Source organism: Aulonocara sp. 'chitande type north' Nkhata Bay, linkage group LG19, assembly GCF_057382095.1.
Source record: "Aulonocara sp. 'chitande type north' Nkhata Bay isolate Kocher_YH1m ecotype deep benthic linkage group LG19, A_spYH_male_GT1.1, whole genome shotgun sequence".
Taxonomy (NCBI): Eukaryota; Metazoa; Chordata; class Actinopteri; order Cichliformes; family Cichlidae; genus Aulonocara; species Aulonocara sp. 'chitande type north' Nkhata Bay.
In genome coordinates this window covers 13,011,164-13,034,716 of record NC_141362.1, presented here as the reverse complement: position 1 = coordinate 13,034,716, position 23,553 = coordinate 13,011,164, and the positions used below count along the sequence as shown (strand labels likewise).

Genomic DNA, 23,553 nt, shown 5'->3' with positions numbered 1-23,553 from the left:
TGGAAACCAACTCTTAGCCCTCAAACACCTCTTTGAAGCTCGCTCCAAAAAGCAGAACTCTCCTCACTTTCCAAAAATGTCCTCAAGGTCTAAAACTCAAACTGCTCCTTACGAAGATAGACTTACAAAGCCGCACATTCCCAGTCTACATGTTTGAGAAATAACATTCGGCCCTCCTGGCCTCACCTTCATTACCCAATTACACTAATACACTCGCTGTGCTTGTAATGATTGTGTGGTCTGAACGATAGCCAGCCTTGTTGTGTTGGTTCTTACCTCACACACCAAAACACACATGGACACACACACATCTGTCTGTTTGCATCTGGGTGGATTTCCTGCCTGTGAATTACAAGTGGAGTCCGTGTCTTAGTGCTCACCAGTGAGCAGGCGGTCCATGAATCTCTGAGGCTGAAACATGACACTTTAATGAGCTGGAGGGCATCCAAAAATTTTACGCCCCCACACCTTTTTTTTTTTCTTCTCTTGCGAAAGTTTGGCTGCAATCAGCCCTTCAGAATGGGCTTGTTTATGCGTAGGAACAGTAGGGAATTGGCTGAAAACATCACCAAGTTTACTGCAAATGGGTGTCTTTGGGGGGGGAGGTGGAAGCCACAGTGGGCGGACACCCACATGACACATTCCTTGCAGAAGAACAGAGCTGGAAACAAACATGTTTTGGTGCAAGGATTCCTGTAAATCTGTGTATCAGATCTCCAAATCCTGTAGACTCACAGCAACATATTTGAAGGTAAAGCAAGAAAGTCAAATAGATGTTTTTATTATCGTGCCGAAAACAAATTCCTGTTGAACTTAATTTGATTTCATTTTTAAGAGTTCAAAATGTCAGGCTGACCCGTACCTCTGTGGGATGCTTGGGATGTTTTTGTGCTACCGGTTCCAGTCATTCAGATGTGGATTTCCTCTCTGGCAGAGGCACACATCTGTTTTTGTTAAACACGAGTAAGCGGAAAATAAAACTAAACGCGATACCTCAAATTCCCGTTCAGGCCTCATTCACAGAAGGCTATAAATGGTTCCATAACTGCTACATGTCTACTTTTATTGCAGTGAAACTTTATTCTCACATCACAGCAACACGCAGAGAGACATTCATCACACCAGGAAAAGATAAATAATAACATAAATCTGCTGCTAATGTGAAATCAGGATCCTGATGCTGTGCACCTGGATAAACTGTGGTGCCGATACTCATTAGAAGTATGAGTAGCTTTGGACTTCTTTTCTTTTTCCCTGGCAGCTCCGTCTTCAGCATACCAATAATGACTCCTCCACACTTATCCAGAGCAATTCACTATCACCTCTCTTAGTTTTTCCCCTCTGATATAACCATTCCTAATCCTGTCCATATTTACATTTCCAACACAAATCTTAACATCACTAAGTCAGCCGCCTCCATCTTTCCTCCTCCTTTTTCTTAAATGGCACTGTTTCCAACACAGCCGCTCTCATCAGTTTGACACCGAGTATAAAAACTCATCGACCGCTTTACAGCTTTACAACATATTTCCATCTGTATTTCATTTCTTTGGAGCTTGTTTTTGATTGCCTTAAGGAACAGTAGACCTGCATAGGTTTTTCATCTTTTGTTAAACACATTTTATTTTATTTTATAGCGCCAAATCACAACAACAGTCGCCTCAAGGCGCTTTATATTGTATGGTAGACCCTACAATAATACATACAGAGAAAAACCCAACAATCATATGACTCCCTATGAGCAAGCACTTTGACGACAGTGGGAAGGAAAAACTCCCTTTTAACAGGAAGAGAACCAGGCTCAGGGAGGGGGCCATCTGCTGTGATTGGTTGGGGTGAGAGAAGGAAGACAGGATAAAAGACATGCTGTGGAAGAGAGACAGAGATTAATAATAAGTATGATTCAATGCAGAGAGGTCTATTGACTGTGTGCACGTTAGCATATGCTACTTGCGGAAACTCCTGTGGGGAGCTTTGTTTCCGGTGTCCTATTCGTGCCTGGTTTATTGTCCAAAACAAGTTAAGCAAATGAATGAATCAAGCGGCTATTTACATTTCTATAGATGTCTCGGGCATTTACCTAATATATCTGTAAATGATGTTCATCGACTTGTCGATATTTTTTCCCTGCACCTCAGGGCAAAAGAGAAAAGGGATTCAAATGTTATATTTCTCAGCTGTCCCTCGTTTATCCCGGGTGTTATGTTCTAAAAATAACCAGTGATAGGTGAAATCAAGTAGCCAATTTTATTTTTTGACGGTGCAAAACGTTTCGTGGACATCGTGGACATACAGTACTGCACTTCAGAGTCACACTGCTAGCGATCGATGCAGCGATTCTGTACTGTACAGGAGAGACGTCACGGAGGAGATCGTCTGCAGCAATCGGGACGCAGGACACAATGTGATGTAAAAAAAAAAAAAGCATGCAAACTTGCACTAAAAAATCTGCAAAACAGCGAGGTGAAAGGTGAACCGCGTTATTAGCGAGGGACCGCTGTAATTTTTAAGGTAAGCCACAACATACCCTTCGTACATACTAATGTATAGAAACCCTTACCAGCAATCATTCATTTTTTGTGTGGCTTTTTTCACGGTTTGTTAACATGCTGTGTAGGTGTGTACTTGACTAGCTGATCTCGACATAACGGGGGAAACATCTGGTTTGACTATTCTTCACCTGTAGTTTGAATGCTGAACATTTGCCTGTTTAGATCATGAGACCAGTCACTATACAGAGATGTGCTTCTGAATGTGGACGATGTGTCTTCTGCTGCAGTGATGCAGTTCTGCTTGTGTTGAGTGATGTAAACAACTGATCGATCTAAACGCTTTAAACGTCAAAATTGATCATTAGATTTTTTATGACACAACAGTGGTGAGTGTTCCCACCTTCTGCATTTTGTAACTTAACGCAATCTTTCCGTTTTCAAGTTTTGGACATGATTTTGGAGGATATCGTCGCAGTAGCGATTGACTGCAAAGTAAAGCTACTGGAAATGTACAACCCCACATCCGGTCTCAAACCAGGAAGTTAGCATTTTCTCGTGCACAGGGTCAATTAACACACAGTGAAGAAATACTAAATGCATCATGGGAATCCCCCAGCAGCCTGCACCTATTACAGCATAACTAAAGGAGGATATGCTTTAGCAAAAAGGAAAGTTTGAAGCCTAATCTTAAAAGTAGAGATAGTGTCTGTCTCCTGAATCCAAACTGGAAGCTGGTTCCACAGAAGAGGGGCCTGAAAACTGAAGGCTCTGCCTCCCATTCTACTTTTAAATACTCTAGGAACAACAAGTAGGCCTGCAGTGTGAGAGCAAAGTGCTCTAATAGGGTGATATGGTACTACAAGGTCATTAAGATAAGATGGGGCCTGATTATTTAAGAGCTTGTATGTGAGGAGCAGCATTTTGAATTCTGGATTTAACAGGGAGCCAATGAAGGGAAGCCAAAACAGGAGAAATCTGCTCTCTCTTTCTAGTCCCTGTCAGGTTTTTCACACACATCTTGTCCTCTTTTTCATTCCAGCACATCTAGAGTGATGTTAGGGCTTTAACTATGCTTTTCAAATTCATCTTCCTGTTAGAAGAGGGCTCTCCCTCTCCACTTTTATCACCATAGCAGATCTTCACACTGATGGATTCAGACTGTCTTTATCTTACAATATAACGTTTAAGTGAATTTAGCTAGTTTCATTTGGTATCAGATGTTGCTTTGGGCTGTGAAATGTAACTGAAACACTGATGGTTTAAACAAACACACAAGCCCCGAGTGCCAATAAGAAGTTTATTTAATTCAGTCAATATTGTTAAAAAGAAAAAAAAAACAAAAAAAAAAAAACAAAAACCCCAAAAACAATGACATAGCTTGGATATTTTCTTGGTACAACGCCACACTCGCGTTGTCATGAAATGATATCGTAAAACAAAAATCCTTCCTGCGAAACATCTGCAGAGAGAAACGAGTAAGGCAAAGAGGAGATGCGTTCTCTAGTGTTCAAATCCAAGCAGGCAAGAAAAAGGCCCACGTTTCCTCAAAGGTTCAGATGAAATGCTTTAAATTTACAATCTGAGCAATGAAAACAAATATTTACAATTCCCTTCCCATCAGATTTGTTTTATAACAAATTCACGAAAGGAAAAAAAACAACAACAAAAAAAAAAACAAAACAAAACATGGCAAATGGGAGAAAACAAAAACAGGTTTTGCTTTATCCACACTAAAGCACTTTTTGGAGCTACTACATTCACTACCTCGGAGATCGATCTACATACGGACTGATGACAGAAATCTGCACAGCTGTTCCTTCATTGCTACTCTCCTCTATTCTTCTTTTTTAGTCATAAATATCTTTAGAGTTGCTTTTCGCGGTGCTCAACCCAACATTAGTGTCCTTCAACCTGTGTGTTATGAAGCAGGAGACTGAGCGTGTGTGGTTTCTTCATTTGTCATCCACAGTGAGACCAGAATAATGTGCCCCCCCCCCCCATTTTTGGTTCATAACATATAATCCAAACTATGGCTACAGTAAGCACAATGTGTTCGATATGAGAAGAAACTCTACTGATTAAAACAGCCGCTTTCAAAGGCAATAATAAGCTACATACAGGTGAATATTTCTTAGACCTCAGGCTGCATTTTTCCTGCTGTTACTTCTGCAAGCAGTACGGGAAATTTCCTACAGTTCTACCGAGCTACAAGACTTGTGCCCACTTAGGGCAGTGAGGAAATCAGAGCATGGTTGCCAGGTAGATTTACCTGCAGTTACAAATATTCTCATTTATTTTAAACAGCTCAACATTAAAATAAAGCATCTCAGTTGATATGTCGACCACTTAGGTTTGGATTAGCTTCTATTTTAACCTGTCAAATACTTGAGCCAAAAAACACTGAAGCGTCAACACTGTTTACATGAACAAAGATGAGGGGAAAGAAAAAAAAGCTTCTTAGTCTTCAGAAATCCAAGAAACGGACGACAGTGAAATTTAAACAGACGACAGTGAAATACCAGCGTGTGGCCTTTCCCCCTGCATACGGAGGAAAGGTCAGCTTGAAGGTCACTTATCAGGGAGCGCGCTCGACTCCCAGCATCGACAAGCACTGACGTGCACGCCTGGCTGCTTCTCCGTCGCCTCACAACATTCATTGGCAAATGAAAAACAAAAAGCAATTAAAGGGGACAAACATGAGCGAGGGTGATTCAACTAAACAGACCTTCATAATGACCGGAAGAAAAAAAAGAAATGAATGACCAAGGGTTCATGCATGGAGTTCACTCTAGATGAGGAGAGAAGGAAAAGAAGTCCAAAGTTGTTGTTTTTTCCTTTATGGTGAATGAGCACGTCAGTCCCGGTGCCGAGGATGGGGAGGTGCAGGGGAGTATAGAGAGGTGGTGAGGGGATGGAAGGAGGCGGTCGCGACGGAGGAGCTCATTTGACCAGCCTCTTGGCTACGTCTGCGTAGGCGATCTCGATCTCGTTGTCGCTGGGGCAGGTGTTGGTGAACTCTTCGCGCGTGTAGGCGTTGTTCAGGTACTTCCAGATGCCCGTCATCTCTTTGGGGATTTCGAAGCCTCTGTACTTCTTAGTCACCACCTGAAAGAATGACGCGAGTTGTTCAATCACACTGTTGATGCACAAGTTCCAAAAACTCCACAAATATGACACGTTAAAGGTTAACTGTTAAGATTTACCAAGGGAGCTGGGGTAGCTGGGTAATTTTTGAAGCAGAGCAGTGAAAAGTAAAAAGTATAGAGTGGCAACGGCACAACTTCTGATGATGCGCCAATATTTGCTAAAGCATTTTAATATATAACCTGCGGGAAAATGCTCTTAGTATTTTCTTGAAAATTAATTTCTAAAATGATCACAAACTAAGAAAATTAACTGCCCTGTAGAGATAAATTAGGACCTTTAAGTTTATTTCCAGAAGCATGAACAGCAGCCTCATTGCTGGTGACTGAAAAGCTTCAGCTCCGAACAACGAGCCGTTTCTATCCGACCAGCCCGAGCATGCAGGCAGGTGTTCTCCTTTATTCAGATTATTAGCCTGAGAATTACACGAGAACCATTTTCATTTATTCCAGTAATTGAAGCCAGTCCCTCCCTTGCAGGTGCAGCATGAGGCGAGCGTTTCCTCAAGTACAGCTTGTATGCTCTCTTCTTAAAAACAAACAAACATCTGATTTGGTGGTTAAATGACAACGCCTGCAGGTGTGTTTCATGACCCACCTTAACTATATGCAGTTTGGGCAGCAGGTTACAGTCAGCCAGGGTCATTTCGTCCCCATCCAAGAACTTGCGGTTAGAAACTTTGACGTCTTCTATGCTGTTGTGATCGATCTCATCGGGCAGCGGCGAGCGAAGATACTCGTCCAGCTTCTGCAGGGTCTTTAGCAGCCCGCGCTCTAGAGCTGCAAAGAAGGAGACGGTTACTGCAGAGCAACCACACGGTGGCAGCATTTCATCAAGAGACGCACACAGAGAGCACTTTATAAATATGAGAGCGCTTCAAATGCCGTCTGAAAAGGAATGCACAGGTGATAGTTTGTCCTCATATTCCACCCATCTACAGATACTAAACAATTCATTCCACAAATAGAAAGTATGTCATGAACACATACTAGGTGTAGTGGTTTGACAGTAGATCTAACCCGTAACTTATCACTGAACCATGACATTCACTCTCTAACTCTGTTGACATAGCCTTGGCTTTCACATCCAGCTCACTGTGGTTTGATATTTTCTCAGAGTGGAGATCAGCCAACTAAAACATGATATGATAAGTCTGTTTTTTTACATTCCAAAACATCATACTCCCACATTTCCCCCCAAAGAAGGACACAATGGGATTTCAAAGACAAAGGACTACTTTTTCTTCACATTATTCCAATAAAATATTAAATTTCTGATAATCGTTTACAGACTGTGGGCTACATAAATCTGGAACGAGGGTGAGGTTATGAGCACCAGTTCGCTCTCTGGATCATGGCTGTGCACTTTTCTAGAAAGTTCCAGGTGAGACTGGGAGCGAAAGGACAGGAGGAGGCAGCAGAACAAAAGCGCCGTGTGTTCCCGAGTCAGACTTTAATCCACCAATCCAGGCAGGGCTACCAGTGTCACCTAGCAACCAGTAAAGCACACTACACACTGAAGTCCTGCACCTTCCCGCGTGCATGCGTGTAAAGACTTACCCTCGTTCCCATCTGGTTTGGAGTTCTTGATGTATGCAGAAAACTTGGCAAAGATGTCCATGCCAGCGGTGTTTGACTCTGGATGTCTTGCACCAAGCTTGATGTACCTGCAAAATAAACACATATGAAGCCACGTGTGCTGCAGTTATTTTACGTTTTCTCTGTGCAGACATCATTAGAAAATAAAAATGAGCAAAGAACAGCTCAATAAAAGCTCCATTTACTACTGACAGACACCAACACTATAAGTGGAAGGCTCATAAAATGTGTTGACAATAAAATAAATACTGCAAAACTTTATTTAATCGTCATTTACAATCAACAAAAGGCTCTGTAATTAACTGCTCACGGTGCAGTTAATCATAAGTGGGGGGTGTTTGGTGTCTAGGTGTGGCAAGCAGTCATCGCAGGAGTTTGAAACAGAAAGCACTCACTTGGGCGGGGAGAGAACATCCTCGAGAAACTCCTCGATCTTGTTGACGTCAGTTTTGACCTCGCTGTTGAAGGTGATGAAGGGCGGGTGCGTGCCGGGGGCCAGGTTCTGGAGGTCTGCGGGCTTCCTGGGACACGGAGTGGAGAAATGTCAGTGGGCAGATGAAGGCAGAACCAATCCAGGAGCTCGTTTCTAACATGTAAAATCTGCTTTTATCCCCACAAAAGGAACCAGAGATTTAACTTAATACTGTGTGTATAATATACTGTGTAATTACTTTAAGTTCAAATATTTAAAGGGCTGCGTTTCTGCTGCGTGTTTTTTCAGACCTCTACAACCCCCCCTCCTCCTCCAGCTGGAGCCGCTGTGCTGCGAGTCTGTTTGTGTCCCCTTTTTTCCTCTGTGGCCTTCAAACCAGCACATTTGGTGCCAGATGTCTCTGGCAGGCAGATGAGGCTGACACACAAACAGCAATGAGCATGTGCTGAATGAGTCTTCAGTATAAAAACAACCAAACAGCAGTGACTCTGATGGGTTTGTGGGGACAGTCTAAACAGTGACTGATATTAATAATACCATCAACATCATTCATCCAACAGTGCAGGTTTTTTGAGTCCATGCCCATAATGATGGCGAGCTTTGGGACAAACCATTTAAGGGCAGAAAAAAGGGGAAATTACTTCAACTCTTTGGCATGTCAGGGGGAAGTGACATGCCCACCGATTATCACCAAGGAGCGAGGAAGAAACTGCCTCGAATCACAGAAAAACAGGAGAGCCTTGAAAGACGACAAGAAGAAATAAAACACCATATTTGACTTGGTTGCCATTCTACTGTTGACCCAAAATTACACCAGAATCTGTAGTACAACTAGTCCCACTTTCAGTTAAAATAAATAAAACAATCAGGTTCTTTGCAGGTTTTAAAATGAGAAAACCCCCCCCCCAAAAAAAACCCACACATGGCACGTCATGGTGTGTTGTTACCTATTCAACAAAAACCAGACGAACCGCAGAAAGTGTGTGAGACCAAGTACACCCCACCATTCAGTAACTTACAGAATCAGTCTTCTGCTTTGTTCAGATGCAGCTTCGCAAACCCAAACCGAGAGAGGAGGCTTTCTCCCAACTAGGGCTGGGCATATCATACGGTTCACGGTAATATCGGTATAATGTAAGGCAACGATAAGAAAATGAAATATCGCGATAGAATATGGGTAAAATACGCACGCCTTCGTTTTCATACGCACACGGTGGAAAAAGCATGGCGGCGACGGAGAATGAGAAGAGCGAAAGCGGATCGTTAAATGAAATAGAAGAACCAGAATTGGTTTGTAAAAATGCTGCAACTTCAGTGGTGTGGAACTGGTTTAGCTTTCGTCCGTAAGATACACAACAAAGCCCTATATTTGGTAGAGCGTGCTAGCGGGCCGACGTTATTACCGAACCGTTTTTATGTACACGGCGCTCAAAAATGTTTTAGTACGACTTTGCTAAGCTACGAAGCCGCACCGCTTGATGGATTGTCGGAGCATTACGGCTACCGTAGGCAGGAGCCTGGCGGAGTGATACGTACTGTGCTTCAACATAATATTACTGTATTGTGTGTGTGTATAACCTCTTTTTAAGTGTTGTGGATATTAAACATGGTTATTCTAGGATATGTCGGCCAGTTTCCAGGGAAATGCCTTTTGGTTAAACTGTCAGCGAGGAATTTGCACTGTTACATTTGTATATAACTTTAATGCACATGAAAAACAGCTGCTTGTTTAAGTGAAAATACATTGTTAGTGCAAAAAACCAACCAAAGTTGTAAAGTATTTTGTTTTGCTTCAGCTAAATCGTTATTGCAAATTTTCAAATATATATCGTGATAAATATTTTTGGCCAAATTGCCCTGCCCTACTCCCAACAACCCTTCCAAAGAGGCCACACTTTGCAGTTTTTCCTAACTTTGAACACATGCAGACTGACACCAAGTCAGGAAGTCCAAGCTGCAGCTCGTGGGATTTTTTTTTTGCAGTTTCCCTGCAGTTCTTGCACTTTTCCACTCAGCACTGCACGGTCTGACGGGGTCAGTATGCTGGGACACCCACTGCTGTGAGGATTCACAGCTGTGTTGAATGTTTGCGACTTGTGAATAATCTCTCTCACTGCAGAATGATGGGCACATTCTTTCACAGACTGATGAGCAGCAGCAGTTGCTTCTCTGAAATTACTGATGTTGTTCCTTCTTGACAGCAAACTGACAGAATTCAGCTTTTATAGCAGTGCTCACACTTCCTGATGATCAGTTACTCAAATGCATTTGATTAACTGGCTGCTACCTACCCAACAGAAACAAAAAGAAACAATAAAATTTTGTTTTTTGCTTCTGCAGCAAATATGGCCTTTCGCCAGCTACAGCAAAAGCAGTGGAGGTTATTCGCTGCCTCACACAGAGACTTTCTACCCGGGAGGAAAATATATGCAAAATACCCAAACCCATGCACTCATCCTGAACGTCAAGGCATGTGTGAAAATTAAGCCACTAGTCAAATGGCTCTCACTTTCCTCCTGTGAGCGGTCTAAAAAAACAAAAAAAAAAACAAAACAAAGGAAACACTTTTATCAAATGCATCTCTGCTGTTGCTGCAAAGAATAAACGACACTGTGGAAACCAGGGTCGGTAATCTTAAAAATCTAAAGACACAAAGAGAGACTGCAGAAACCAGGCGTCCATCTGACTGGTGGATACAGCTCAAAATAATCAGGCCTAACAAGTGGATAAACATTTAGGGAGTATTTAGATGAATCATACAGACGGAAACGTAGTCTGTTTGGAGCTCCTAGTACTGGAATCCACATGTGAAAGTGTGTTGGCTTGCAGCTGGCAAGGAAAAACAAAATTGCAGAGGATCACTGATCCCAGTGGTTTTTAAAAAAAAGACAGTTGCCCAACAAATTCTAGGCAGGAAGTGAGCAGAGTCAAGAATCTTAAAATAACCTCTCCAGAGTCTGAATGTTTAGTTTCCCCCAATTTTCCCTGGCCTGGGAAGGGGTCATGGGAAAACCAAATAAGCAGTGGGGAAGCAGCGAGTGTGTCAGAGGTGGGGCTGGGAAACACCCAGGAACGCTCCAGTAGGCTAACAAAGAAGGAAAAGTGATGGAACAGATGATTATAGAGGAAAGAGAACAGCGCTCACCTCTTTAGATCCACAGTAGTGACGTTGAAGACGACTCCTTTCAGCCACAGAATCATGAAGAGTCTCTGGGAGAAGGGGCAGTTCCCAATGCTCTCGCCATCACTTCCTGCCTTCAACAAACACACAGACAGAGGAGCAGGATTAACCACCAGAAACATATTCCAGGTACCAGTCCTGAGAACTGAGTACACAAAAGATGGGTGGAAGCATCTCACATTTAATTACCACTGGCATACAACCCAATCTAGCAGACAAAGATCTAAAAGCACCTATGACTGGTTCCCATGGCCGACAGCACTTTGCTTACTGTTTAGTCCAAAACACAAACAGGTCCTGATAACCTTTTCAGCTGTACTGCACAACCTGGGCGCTTTGCTGCGCTCACCCACAGGGGCCCGTTTCACACAATGACTCTTTCAGACTCAAGCAGGAGGCAAAGACTGACGAACAAACTCACATGCCTTTGAAGGCGTCTGCACACTTCCCCCTTCCATTTGGAGAACCACAGCCTAAGAGCAACAGGAAACTTGTAGAGTGATTAAGGCTCAGATAGCCTTGTGCTTCCTTCTTAGCCAGACTGCACAAAAACAAGGCCGAGTTGTGGGGGGAACGAGATCAATGGAAGTGGTGTGCGCTCCAAATGAATGACGCACACTCATCGTTTAGCGATGGGAAGGAGCGCGGTAAAGACGCTATTTGGATATTAAATTTAATCTGTTTCAAACAAACAAATCAATAGATTTCAATAAAATATCTCCTGGTCACACAGCTCAGCTTAAGTACTGTAAAACTAGGGAATGATGCAGCAAATTAATCTGCGCACAAACACACACAGCAGGCTGTTTTATTAGTTTTACACCACATGGGCACAAATATCATCTGGACTCCACATCAGAAGGCAGAGTAAGCGTTTCATCTGATTAAGAGTTTTACACGGTGTCATAAAGAAATCCTGCTTCCTTTCTTTTCTTAATTGTCATTTTTAAAAACATGCATTGAGAAAAATGGCATTTTCTTTGTTCTTCCTCTTCAATATTCACAAAAGCAGACACACAACAACCTCCATCATCCAGCTCGTGCGCTCTGTGGTGACCAACCCTGCCAAGCTATTCTATTAACAAGGACATACATGGAGGTCATTGAAACCCTGGCACTCTGGAATTCACTCATTCATTCAGTGGATGACTGTAGCAGAGCCTCTGAATAAGCTGAATGTCATTTATTTTTTGTTGTCTGCCTCGTGTGACGTCACTCGCTGCTCATTCCCTTCAGCTTTGCTTCTTTCGTCCTTTTCAGCCTTTTTCCACCTGCACAGAGGCGTCTGCTATACCAAGTAATGCAAAAGATATACAAATCACACATAAATACCACCGATTTGCAAAAGGGTGCTGAATGAACATAAGATTCAAATGATTTTTAACTTTACAAATATATATTTGTTAATGTCAGATCTGCAGGTCCTCAATAGGGCACTTTGTTGTGCAGGGTTCAGTCAGTGCAGCAGCTCCTTGCTGCTGCGGACAGGCTGGCTGCTGTTGTCCTCTGTGTGACGCCCAGTGAGACGGCTCTGTTTGATCTGCCTGCTGGCTCCCATTGTACTGCCACTGTTCTCTCCCTCTCTGAATTCAATTTCTGAAAAGCTTGGATTAGATCACTGCCATTGTTTAGCAAATGAAAGTCCCCTTTTCACATTACACGATTCAATTCCAAAATAAGGCTTTAGCCCTGAGGTGCTGGACTAGCATTAGCTGAACCTAAGGGGATCAGAAAGACATCAATGGGATGATTACTCCATTTTCCCCGCAGCGCTACACCTACAGAGAAGCATTCAGGTCTGCATCAAGGGTGGTAACGCAGCACAGCAACTGTTCCCATGGCAATGGCCAGAACGTATGACATGGAAAGCAATGCATGCATTGTGAAAAGGATTACAATGCACAGGTGAGCGGTCTGCAGCCGGCTCTCTTTTGGTGGTGATAAAATGCAAATACACTGTTGAATGTCATTTGTAAAGATGTTACCACTCAGTGAACCGCTTTCAAGGAGAGTTCATCAGAGTTCTGCAGGTCGAGTGGTGAGACAGGAGGCCACAGCAGCTGAGAAAGACATTTCATTTTTTCCTTCCTGTCTCAGTGCGATTTCAGGTTCTGGGCATTCAGACTCCTACTCTCTGGACTCTGCAGCAGAGCAGGCTGCAGACACAGAGAGAGAGATTACAGGAAACCAGAAGGAAACTGGGGATCATGTGGTGCTAACCAACAGGAGGGAGAACAAGTGGTAACGGATGCTTAAAGCGTGACGAAGAGGAAAGATAGTAAGCTTCAGTGTGCTTTTTGGCCCTCTTGTTTCTTCCTCCTCCTTCTCTTCCCTCTTTATCCCTTACCCCTTATCCTGGGCCCCTCTGTGGAGTCAGAGGGGGGTTGGGCATTCGGAGAGGAGGGAGAAACTATTCCAGAAATGTCCTGTTCCTCCCGCCGAAGATGGCGCTTTGTTTAGTTTAAGCAGTGATGCTGGCGGAGCTGCATTTCCGACGTGCTCCTCGGGAGCAGCTGCTAGGCACTAAATGAACTGTAAGAACGGCTTTTGATTGACATTTTAAGCACTTCTGCTTTTAAAATAGCCGAAATAAATCCAGAAGGATCAGAAAACCTTAGATTTCGTGTTTTTCTTCTAATATGGAGCCTATGGGCCCAACTGACACTTTCCAGAAAGCCTATATTAAGGTGTGACATTCAGGAAAGGGCTTCAACACAAAGCACTTTCTGTTTGTAGATCGTCAGGTACGTCATCAGCTAGCAGGCAAAAAAAAAGGCAATAAAACTCTGGAGTTAGGGGAGAAAATCTTTAGAAGGCAAAGCCCACGAGTTTGGAAAGAAGCACATTTTACAAGTAGTACACAGATTCACACAAATCGGCTGCAATAACGTTTGGCCCACAGCAGCAACAGCTGACTGCTGCCAACAGGCTCTCCAGCTTTATTTTAGGCTCAGTGGATGGTAAGTCAGCAGATGCTTGTTTATTTAATCCCAGCGCACACAGCTGCTTGATGAAGGGTGTGAGTCATGTTTAATCTTGGATGTTATCTAGGAGTTCAGGACAGCGTGACGCATCGATGAGCACATTGAGGGTGGGTCTGGGTGGGCAAACACACGCAGCCTTCTCCAGCCAGTGAGATCATACCTCTTATCACTTCCCCTTTCTTCGTGGAGCCAGTGATGTAACAACTAAGCCAAAACACAAGTCAAAGTAACAGAAGACGACAACACACAAAGTGGTCCTTTCTACCAGCCACTCCCACAAACTCAAGTTTTCCTTGCTAGCAAAAGAATTCCAAGACACAGCAAGTTGACCAAACCGATATTTAGAACAAAACACACAGAGGAATGCAGGCAGCGGTACCCAGGACAACCGGCACAAACTGGCTCCAAGTGTGTGACATGGAGGGAGTGCACACTAGTTTCCGTTAAATCAAAGAGAGCAAGTCATCTTTTATAGCCTGGAAAGCCCAGGTGAGCTGCATCAGCTGATGACCTTCTCATGTCAGCCAATTACCAGCAGGAGTAGGCCAGGACTTCCTTGGGGACACTGGAAGGGCCATGACAAGCAGCCAACTCGTCTTGAATGCGCTGAGGTCACACCGCTCATCGCTTCCTCATCGACGTTTTTTTCCTATTGGATGGTTCAACATTACTTCCCTTGCCAGGCGTCAGCGGGGATATTAGCAAAGTGTCATGTTTCTTTGTGTATTATTGTACAACGCCAGCTCACGGTTGGCTCTCAGATGCTACACAGCCACCCCTCACTAGCCTGGGCTGCACCCCAGGAGATCGAATCAAGTAAGGTGGAAATTACTTTTCAACATCCTTCATTTCCAACATCAAAGCACTGCAGAACCACGCTGGGTTGTGAGGCTTTCATCCACCTTAAAGTGGGGATAACACTCAGTTGAGACCTCTTTGAAATCTACATGAAGTGCATAGCTGGTGCTGTGCAGTGTAATATCCTCCTCTTGTAAATATGGTTTTTAATCCCAACAATCTCCATACCCTCATGATCACAAATAAATAAATAAAATTAAAAGTTAGAAGGCATTTAAAGATCTCCACGAAGCCTCTCACTCTAGCAGACCTGCACACCTGAAACTATAACATGAAGTCGAGTCTGTGTGCAGTTTTATCCACAAAAATCCACTCAAACGTTTAAAATGCATTTTCTTTACTTAAGAATCTGATTAATGGTTTCAAATCATCTAAAGTCACACGCAGTATCCGTAGAGACAACGTTCAACTTCATCCATCCATCGCCTGTTGTGTGTCATATTTAAATCACTAAGCCAGTCAGGAACCTGGTAATGTCGCCCAACAGATCTCAGCAGTGATGACAAGGATTCCTGAACGTTTCATTGCCATCTGAGCTCTTAAAGATGGCTGTACTTTTAACTGGGACGCAAGGTATCCTTTTATCCACTGCAGTCCAATAACATTTTACAACCTGGCACATAAAAGAGTTGCTCAATGTGCAACAACACCTTTCTCTCACTCACAGAAAGGCTCTCATCATTATCTAAGACAGACATTCCTTTTCTAGAGCAGCGGTGTGATATCACAGCTTCTACAGTGAGCAGCTGAGGACAATGATCCTGTTCATGCTGGGCCCAGTCCTCCCAATCTCTGCTCACCGCCTAATTTTAGTAACGTGGCGGCCCTCGCCTTCCCCTCCCCGCACTTCACATTCTAAATAGGTTGGGCTGCTCAGCGAGTTCAAGCCACACTTGACCGAATAAGGAACTGACTAAGTAGCGAGCTCTGGAGCTCGGCTGCTTCGACACACTGCAGGAATGTCCGTTTGAGGGTGGGCAGCCCTGCTAGCGTCATGGCAGCGCCTCTCCCTGTTTGCTGGACACACACTCACACACATATAGGCCAAGGTAGGATTAAAAGAAGCTGGACCCAAAAACTGCCCGCTGTTTGTCAGCTTACGCTGGCATTGAATGATTAAGCTAAACAGAGTCAGGCTGGAATTCATGAGACACACTGTCAGACATGGCAGGGTGAGGGTCAGCTAAAGAACCACAGCCAATTTTAGTATTTAACAATGTAAAATAACTGAAAATACAGAAGTTCTGCTGTAGCATTTTCTCCAGAAACTTTCCTAGTTGTACATGAACTGACTCTGTATATGTCACCGCCTTATTCATAAGCTGACTTCTATGAATAAGACGCCAAAAGGAATAAAAACAATAATATGTTCTTATTTTATTTGGAAAGGATCTAATTTTTATCAAGTTTTATTTAAGAATAAAATAAAAATCTGTTTTAAAAACTTTTACACACAAACTATCCAGTGTTTGGACTTCTGAGACATTTTATAGACCAAGCTGATCATAAAGAAGATATAAAAACATAAAGTAGATTATGGATAACAAAAAAAAAAAAAACAACAACAAAAAAAAACAAAAAAAAAAAAAACAGCATTTTTATGTTAATACCAAGCAGCCTGTCAAGTCTGCCCAAATAAATCAATCTGAATTCAGCAGCCGTTTGATGAAAATCAGAAAAAGTAAGAAATGAAGAGGAGCAATAGTTCAACATGTGAAGTAAGTTTTAGGTACTTAAAAGGGTTCCTGGCAGACTGACCAAATCAGCCGGTCAGATTTGACCTCCTGGTTGAATCACTCCAACCTGAGACACTGTGGGTGCCCGAGCGCGCAGGGGAGTCGGATTCGGCTGGGACATGGAAACATCGCAACATCCTCTCTGTGGCTGTGACTCAGAGCTGACATCACTCAGGGGAAAACTTAAGACTTCCACTGAGACACAGGCCTACTGTTCACAGTCAGATTCAGTGGAAAGTTGTGGAAAGCTGACGTCTAAATGAGGCTTACTCTTGCTGTGGCAATGATGTAAGTTTACTGAATAACCAGAGGAGATAAGCAGCAGCCAGGTCAGGTTTCTCCAGGCCCAGGGTGAGTGGAAGTGATGAGTAATGCAGATCCAAAATGAAGGCAGAGCAGACAGTAAATGTGGGAGACGAGCATGAACCGACTGACTCCTCGCTCTGCTGTTTTTTTTCCAAGCTCAGGTTGGCCCCGACCCCACCTCTGCAAAAATTTCACTGACCATAAAGGGAGACGCGCTCTTACTCGCAAACACAAAAGCCAAATGTTTGCGTTGTTCCTGCCCGTTTCTCCTCACACTTTCCTTTGAAATGACACAAAACTGGTTCCTGAAAAAGCCTTTAACAGTAAACTTGAAGTCTGCCTGCACAGTGATGTAATTAAAGCAACCCCGAACCCTGTAGTGATTTCTTCAGGACAAAAGCCCCGTCTAGACAGCTATGACCCTTTGGCATCAACACATCCTTAGTGTGCCATTACCACACATGCCAGATACATATATGGCAGCAGAAGCCCAGACCGTGGCTACACAAACACCAGCCACATCATCAGGATAGACTCTGACCCACCGGCGAGCTGCATTTCAGTGCCTGTCTGGTGCATGATCAACAGTTTTTGTTTTACACCATCATAAAAATCTAACATGCAAAACACTCATGGACAAGCCTGACTTTGCATTTCCACATATACAAATGTTTGCCGCAAGCAAAGCATCAAGTCAGCAATAAGCATGCACCTTCATCAATGATTGGGATTACAGTCAGTACTGATGTAGTGCATGTAGTTCAACCTCTGAAAATAAAGGTAATAGAGGAGCTACAGCCAGAGGCTGCGGCAGGTACAGCCTTAACAATAATAGTATAACACATGACTCAGTGATTGGATCCATTCCGTGCTGCTCTGGACTGACCTCATTTCCGGTCATTGAAAAATGCTTTATTAACCATCGGCTTCCTGACTGAACAGCACAGAAATGAGACCAGCTCTTCCGCCCCTCAATGAGATGACTCAAGCTTTTAAATTTGAACATCATTTACATAAGAGCCATTTATTTAGGTACAACTAGGGCCGTGTTGCTTAAGTACATGTTATAGTCCACTGGCAAGAACATAAATTAACTTCTGAGTGGTTCCAAAGCCCCAGTTCAGATTGGTGTAATAACACACTGCCAGATCGATTAGGCCAGTGGCCAGAGAGTCAGTCAACCAGACAGTTACAAAGAAGAAGTTGTGACAGGCCAGGTGCTGCAAAAGCAAGTCCATGGTGCAGAAACGAGGACACACAGCACAAGCTCAGCAAGCTCCACACCACTAACAAGCCATTAATCTCTGTCCTCTAACTCAAGATGCTGACTGCAGCGTTACTCACAAAAAATAAAGCGCTCTATTGATTTTCCTATAAAGAAACAGCACTTAGCTCCCTAGAATACCACCCGAGGGACAAAGGAACGGTTTATTTTATGCTGAAAAGAAACAAACAATAAATGGAACCTCGCTGCTAAGGGTAGCGATACTAAACCTTTCAAACTACCGACATTTTAACGGTTACAGCTTTTGGGTGAGCAGTGCATTGTTACGAGCCGCAGTATATAAGCCATGCATCTGACCATCACATGCTCCAACTGATTGCACAACATGATGAGCCGATCTTGGCCAGGCCTGCAAACAGCTCAGAGTGTAACGCGTTAAGATGAAGTTAAACCCGAGCTGTCATTGTTCTCTTTTACAGACCGAGCTAACAACGTTTTAGCCTCCTTGACCGCACAGAAGCGCTGCATAGCTGTGAACTCCTCTCTGGGCTTTGTAGGCCTTCATCTCCACTGTAAACAGTCTGCCACCCAGACCTAAAAGCACTTCTTGAACATGTTTTCAACCTCTGCTGGCCTGAGAGCTGGAAGCAGCATAAGGCTTTGCGACCGGTCGTGTGACCCTGGCACAGTCTCAGCCAGCAGACGCACAAATGCGAGTGGAGATAAAGGCTGTTTGTTTCCTTTGGCTCATCTATATTCCACTCACTGTCATCCACCCATGATCATATGCTGGTGCAGAATGACTCATTTGCATGCATGTCCCGAATTAATTCAGAGAATCTTCGTAAGGAAAATTGAATAAAACATACAGAATCATTTGAGTGCAAGTTATGAACACAAAAACAACAATGAAGAATGTAAAGAACCAGCATGGCTGTGCTCCCATCTTATGCACAGCTTTGCATTTACATGTTGTTGCTGCATCCTGTCACCAGGTGGCAGTACCAAAAACATGTGGAATAACCATAAACAGAATAAGGTTAGAGGAGAGTCGCCTTCTACCGTGATAGCCCCCAAAACCAGCAGAAGGGTTGGAGCTGAATGCCATCAGGGCGGGAAAGCTGATCGTCAGAGAAGGAGATGAAGTTGGCGAGGAAATAATGTGAGAACCGTTGAAGAGCAGAATGATTGTGTTAAATGTGAGGATTTAGAGGTTGCAAGTGTGAATCTTTCAGGTTACATTTGTAGCCCGAGCCCGACTGACCAATCACATTTAAGCAGAGGTTAGTTTTATTCACAGAAAAGCCCAACAGTTGGCGTGACCATGGAAAGGGGACCGACAGGAGACAGCACCATTACCACAAAACACTGATCTGCAATGCTCTGCGCTTAGGTCAAAGCAGTCTAATGTGCTCCCAAGTCTGGATGATGTCGTGATTAAGAGGAACAATTTCAAATAAATACAAATACAAAAGATAGATACAAGCTTTATTCTCCCATTTAATTACGACATCTCATTTAGTATTCTAATGTGTTGGGTGGATGCTAGGAAGTCACCCTCCACAGCCCAACAGCTACTTGTGATCAAAAACAATATCTAACCTGCTGCGCTGTGATGAGGTCAAGGGTCGATCCTCCCACTTACAAAGTCATCACATTGTGCTGATGTGACAGAGCAATAAACGGAGACAACACGAGCTTCACCTCCCCACCCTCGATGAGCCCACTCCAAGTGTTCCCATAGCAGTTTGACAACTGTTGCTATAAACACTGGTGGTAAAAAGCTGCAAGATAATCGAACAGTCTCTGAACTGGGTGAGCCAGCTACTTTTAATGAGTAAACAGTGTTGACGCCTCTCAATCTATAGACATGGACACTGTGGCAACTGATATTACGGAAGCATAATTAGTCAGCTTTGATATGTGGCAGAGGCCTAACAGATCTGACAGCTGTGTGTGGAGAGCACACACACACACACACACTTTGTTATCAGCTGTTCCCAGAGGCCCAGCTAACAGCAATGTGCCTATGGCAACCTGCATGCCAGCCATTGTCTCCCATGGCTGTGTTTAATGCAACACAGTGAAAACGGCTGCATGAATAATAGATGTGTACAAGTCAAACTCTGGTACATGCAACACGGAGCCATGTGAGAGGGAGTGAAGGGAAACGCTAGCACACTTCCACGCAGACGTGTCCAGAAGATACACAATGAAGAAACTTCTGGCTGCGCGGGCTAGAAAGGGAGGGGTTGGGAGGGAAGAGCCGGCCACAAGTGCAAACCTTCCAGGCCTCGGGATGATGTAACCTCTCCTGTAGGCAGTGAAATGCAGTAGTAGAAGCAGCACTGGACGGTTTGTTCCTGTAGTTTTACGCTGAGGAGACCTCCTCTTTAAACTCAGAGTCTACAAAAGCACCACAAACAGGACGGAGGCGGGGTTTGTACTGCATCCAACTGATATGATGTAATGGAGGTGGTTCTCCTAGATAGGGATCCCTTTATAAATTGGGCTTATCGAGGGTAATTGCTCTCATATGTAGCATGTATCAGTGTTTTCAAAGCCGCAATCATCCACTGTTACTGTTATGAGCCTGCCGTTTTGGTCAGTGACACCCTAACGTACCAACACCCATAAACTCCACCACCTAATTCGCTACCCCACAGCCTCCTCCCACTACCCCAGCCCCCTTCAGTCCCAGTGTGCTTCTCCCTCTATTCTTCCTGGTGCCATTTTCCCGCTCTGGGAAGCATCAGGCTCAAAGAAAGAAAGAAAAAAAAAAAAAAAAAAAAAAAAAACAGGCATCCACCGCCACCACCTCCACCAGGGTCTCCACTGAGCAGGAGATCATCCATTAAGCTACCCAACTGCCTGCTTTAAACAATTTTAATGAAAATGCACCAACAGCATTGTCTGCCACACACTTTCTTTTGTGTGTGAAACAAAGCTGGAAAACTGGTGAAGCAGTTTGTCCTTCAGGCTCTTTGTTGCTTTGGTGAACCAAACATCAAACACCCTGCACTCTTATTTAAAGCTGAACCAGGGTCAGTTCTCATACCATCTACCACTTAGTGCCCCAAACACGAAAATGCAGCTGCAGCATGTATCCCACTGTCGGGTGGACTCTTGTGAAGCACAGCTGCCGGGCTTTTGTTGCAGAATTAGCGCCCAGTTTTCAGCACGGCAGGTTGATCTGCACCCACGCTGAGGGGTGGAGAGGTGGGAGATGGCCGTATCCGCCCTGCTGGTGACACTGCGGGCTCCACATGGCCACAATGGCAAAGAGGTTTATGGATGTAAATGAACATGTAGCTCCGAGCCTCTCAAACACACGCCTCCATACAGCCGTCCTGCGTGGAGACACTATATGTGCAAATCTCTAACATTACTCGCTTTCGAGGCAGAAATAAAGCGCGTGAGAGCACAATGCGCAGATGTGGGTTAAGCCAAGTGAGAGAGAGAAAAACTTATCCTGCGGTCTTACCTTCACAAACAGCTCGATAACGGGCTCATTATCCGCCTTCACTCCGTTCTGCGGGACCGACAGCGACATGGTAGCTGCTGCTCTGAAGTTTCTCCTCACAAAGATGAGTTTTCCCCGCTACCACGCCCGACTTAGCTCTTATCCGCCTCCCCCCTTTTTTGCGCACTCAATCCCGAAGACGCCTTTTTCTTCCCTCCAGGTTCTGCAGAGCAAAGCGGACCAGAGCAGCGGCGCCTTCCAGACAACAGAAATGTTTCCAGGCTACACACGTACGGCTGACCCGTCACAGGATCTATCTGCTGGGTGGGTGGTGATGGTGACGAGGACGGCGTGAAGAAGCTACGGGAATATTTAAAGCGTGACGTCATCAGCGGGGAGGGTTGGAGGTGGAGGGAGTCCGGTCGCTAAGGATCCCAGTAAAACGCAGGGGCGTTTCCAGGACTTTCATAGGGGTGGCACAGGCACCATAAAAAAGTAGTATCATTGTTTGTTTGTTTTTAACATTCAGTAATAATAAAATAATAGTTATATCTATCTATCTATCTATCTATCTATTACAGAAGAGGATTAGGGCCACTGGGGAAAAAAAAGTGGGCACGTCTTTTTTCTTCTTCTTTTCCTAAATTCTGAGAAAAAAGTCAGAATCCTTTCCTTTGTTGTAAATATACATTTAAATACATTTTTTAAATTTTTAAATATTTTCCTTTTTAAAAAATTATATAATAATAAAATAATTTAATTTAATAATTTTTCCTTTATTTTAATTTCAGCTTACTTTTTATCTTATTTAAATATTTGGGTCTATTCTGTTTTATTGTAAGCTGCAGGCATTGCTGCTTGAAAGAAGGCATTAAGTTTTAGAGAAATCAGTCAAATTCAAAGTTCTGCTGCTGACTCGAGAAGCAGTTTTTCTATACAGAAACTGCTTTTATGAACAGGTCGTTCAATAAAGGACTCTTCACTGATGTTGAGTTATCAGAGTTCTGGGTGAGGAAAAACTAAACCTTGGACTTAATCTTAATGATATTTTTAAAAAATCAAGCAAAACCTAGAGTCACAAAATTCTTGTTAGGGATTCTATGCAGTCCTATGAAAAAAAATCATTGTTTCCTTAGGAATTAGGAGGATAAGTGGAAGCCAGGTAATCAAATCTACTTGGTTAACTGATCATCTGCAAAAGAGCAGAAGCTTTTGCAGCCTGCTGGTCTGACACATTCATGCATGTGTTAACATAATGCTACAATTTTGCCAGGTTAGGAAATCCCAACAAATTTACCCAAAGGTCAGACGGTGTAGTACTGAGAGACATTACACAAGCACTACGTCTCAGACTCTTCAGGCCTCAGTTAGCATGTTAAATGTTAAAAATCATGACAGTAAAATTAGAAAAATGGTAAAAAAGTATGAATGGAGAAAACTTCTCTCTCTAAAAAAAGAATGAAAAGGTGATGATTTGCACTTGTTTTACAGCCACAGGATCGGGGCACCTCGGAGTCTCTGAGTTGAAAACAAACTCCTCTATGTACCAAAGTATTCTAGAGTCAGATATGAGGCCATCTGTCCAAAAGTTAAAGCTCAAACACATTGGAATGAAAGGAATTAGGGCCCAGTCAAAGTTCTGACCTGACTAAAATGCTGTGGTGATTGCAAACCTCAATGAACTGAAGCAATGTTAAGAAGAGTAGAGTAAAATTCCTCCATAACAATGTGAGAGACTGATAAAATTATGCAGAAAACTGTTACTTTGGGTTGTTCCACAAGCCCCTTCCATCATGAACTTTACTTTTTTCACAGATTTTCTTATTTTTAAAAAAGGACCTCCCTCTTTTTCCTTTTAGCGTTTTTCATCGTCATGAACCTGCAACATATGGAAGCCATCATGAGGAGGAGACGTGCTGCTGAGATCACAACACTGTATGTGTGTGGTGGAGATAATGACATTTACCACAAAATGTCAGTGGTGGTAGAAGCTCATAATTCACAATCATATTTCAGGCAGTTAGAGATCCACCCAGTCAGAGAAATTGTTGCTTTGCTGAGTAATGGTATAGTACTTTTTCTTTAGGCAAATCTGCCTGGGGGTAAATACACGTTCTGAGGGAGGTGTCTCCT

At 43.5% G+C, this 23,553-nt stretch overlaps 1 protein-coding gene across 1 annotated transcript; it reads right to left on the bottom strand.

The window, feature by feature from the left end:
• Positions 1-3,775: 3,775 nt before the first annotated feature.
• clic4 (CLIC family member 4) lies at positions 3,776-21,781 on the bottom strand. The gene is made up of 6 exons (XM_086274615.1): positions 21,442-21,781; positions 10,813-10,922; positions 7,630-7,755; positions 7,196-7,302; positions 6,234-6,415; positions 3,776-5,597 (listed from the first exon to the last, which is right to left on the bottom strand). Exons 1-6 carry the CDS (start codon positions 21,508-21,510, stop codon positions 5,433-5,435), a joined length of 759 nt encoding a protein of 252 aa, XP_086130741.1. The 5' UTR covers positions 21,511-21,781; the 3' UTR covers positions 3,776-5,432.
• Between the last annotated feature and the right edge of the window lie 1,772 nt (positions 21,782-23,553).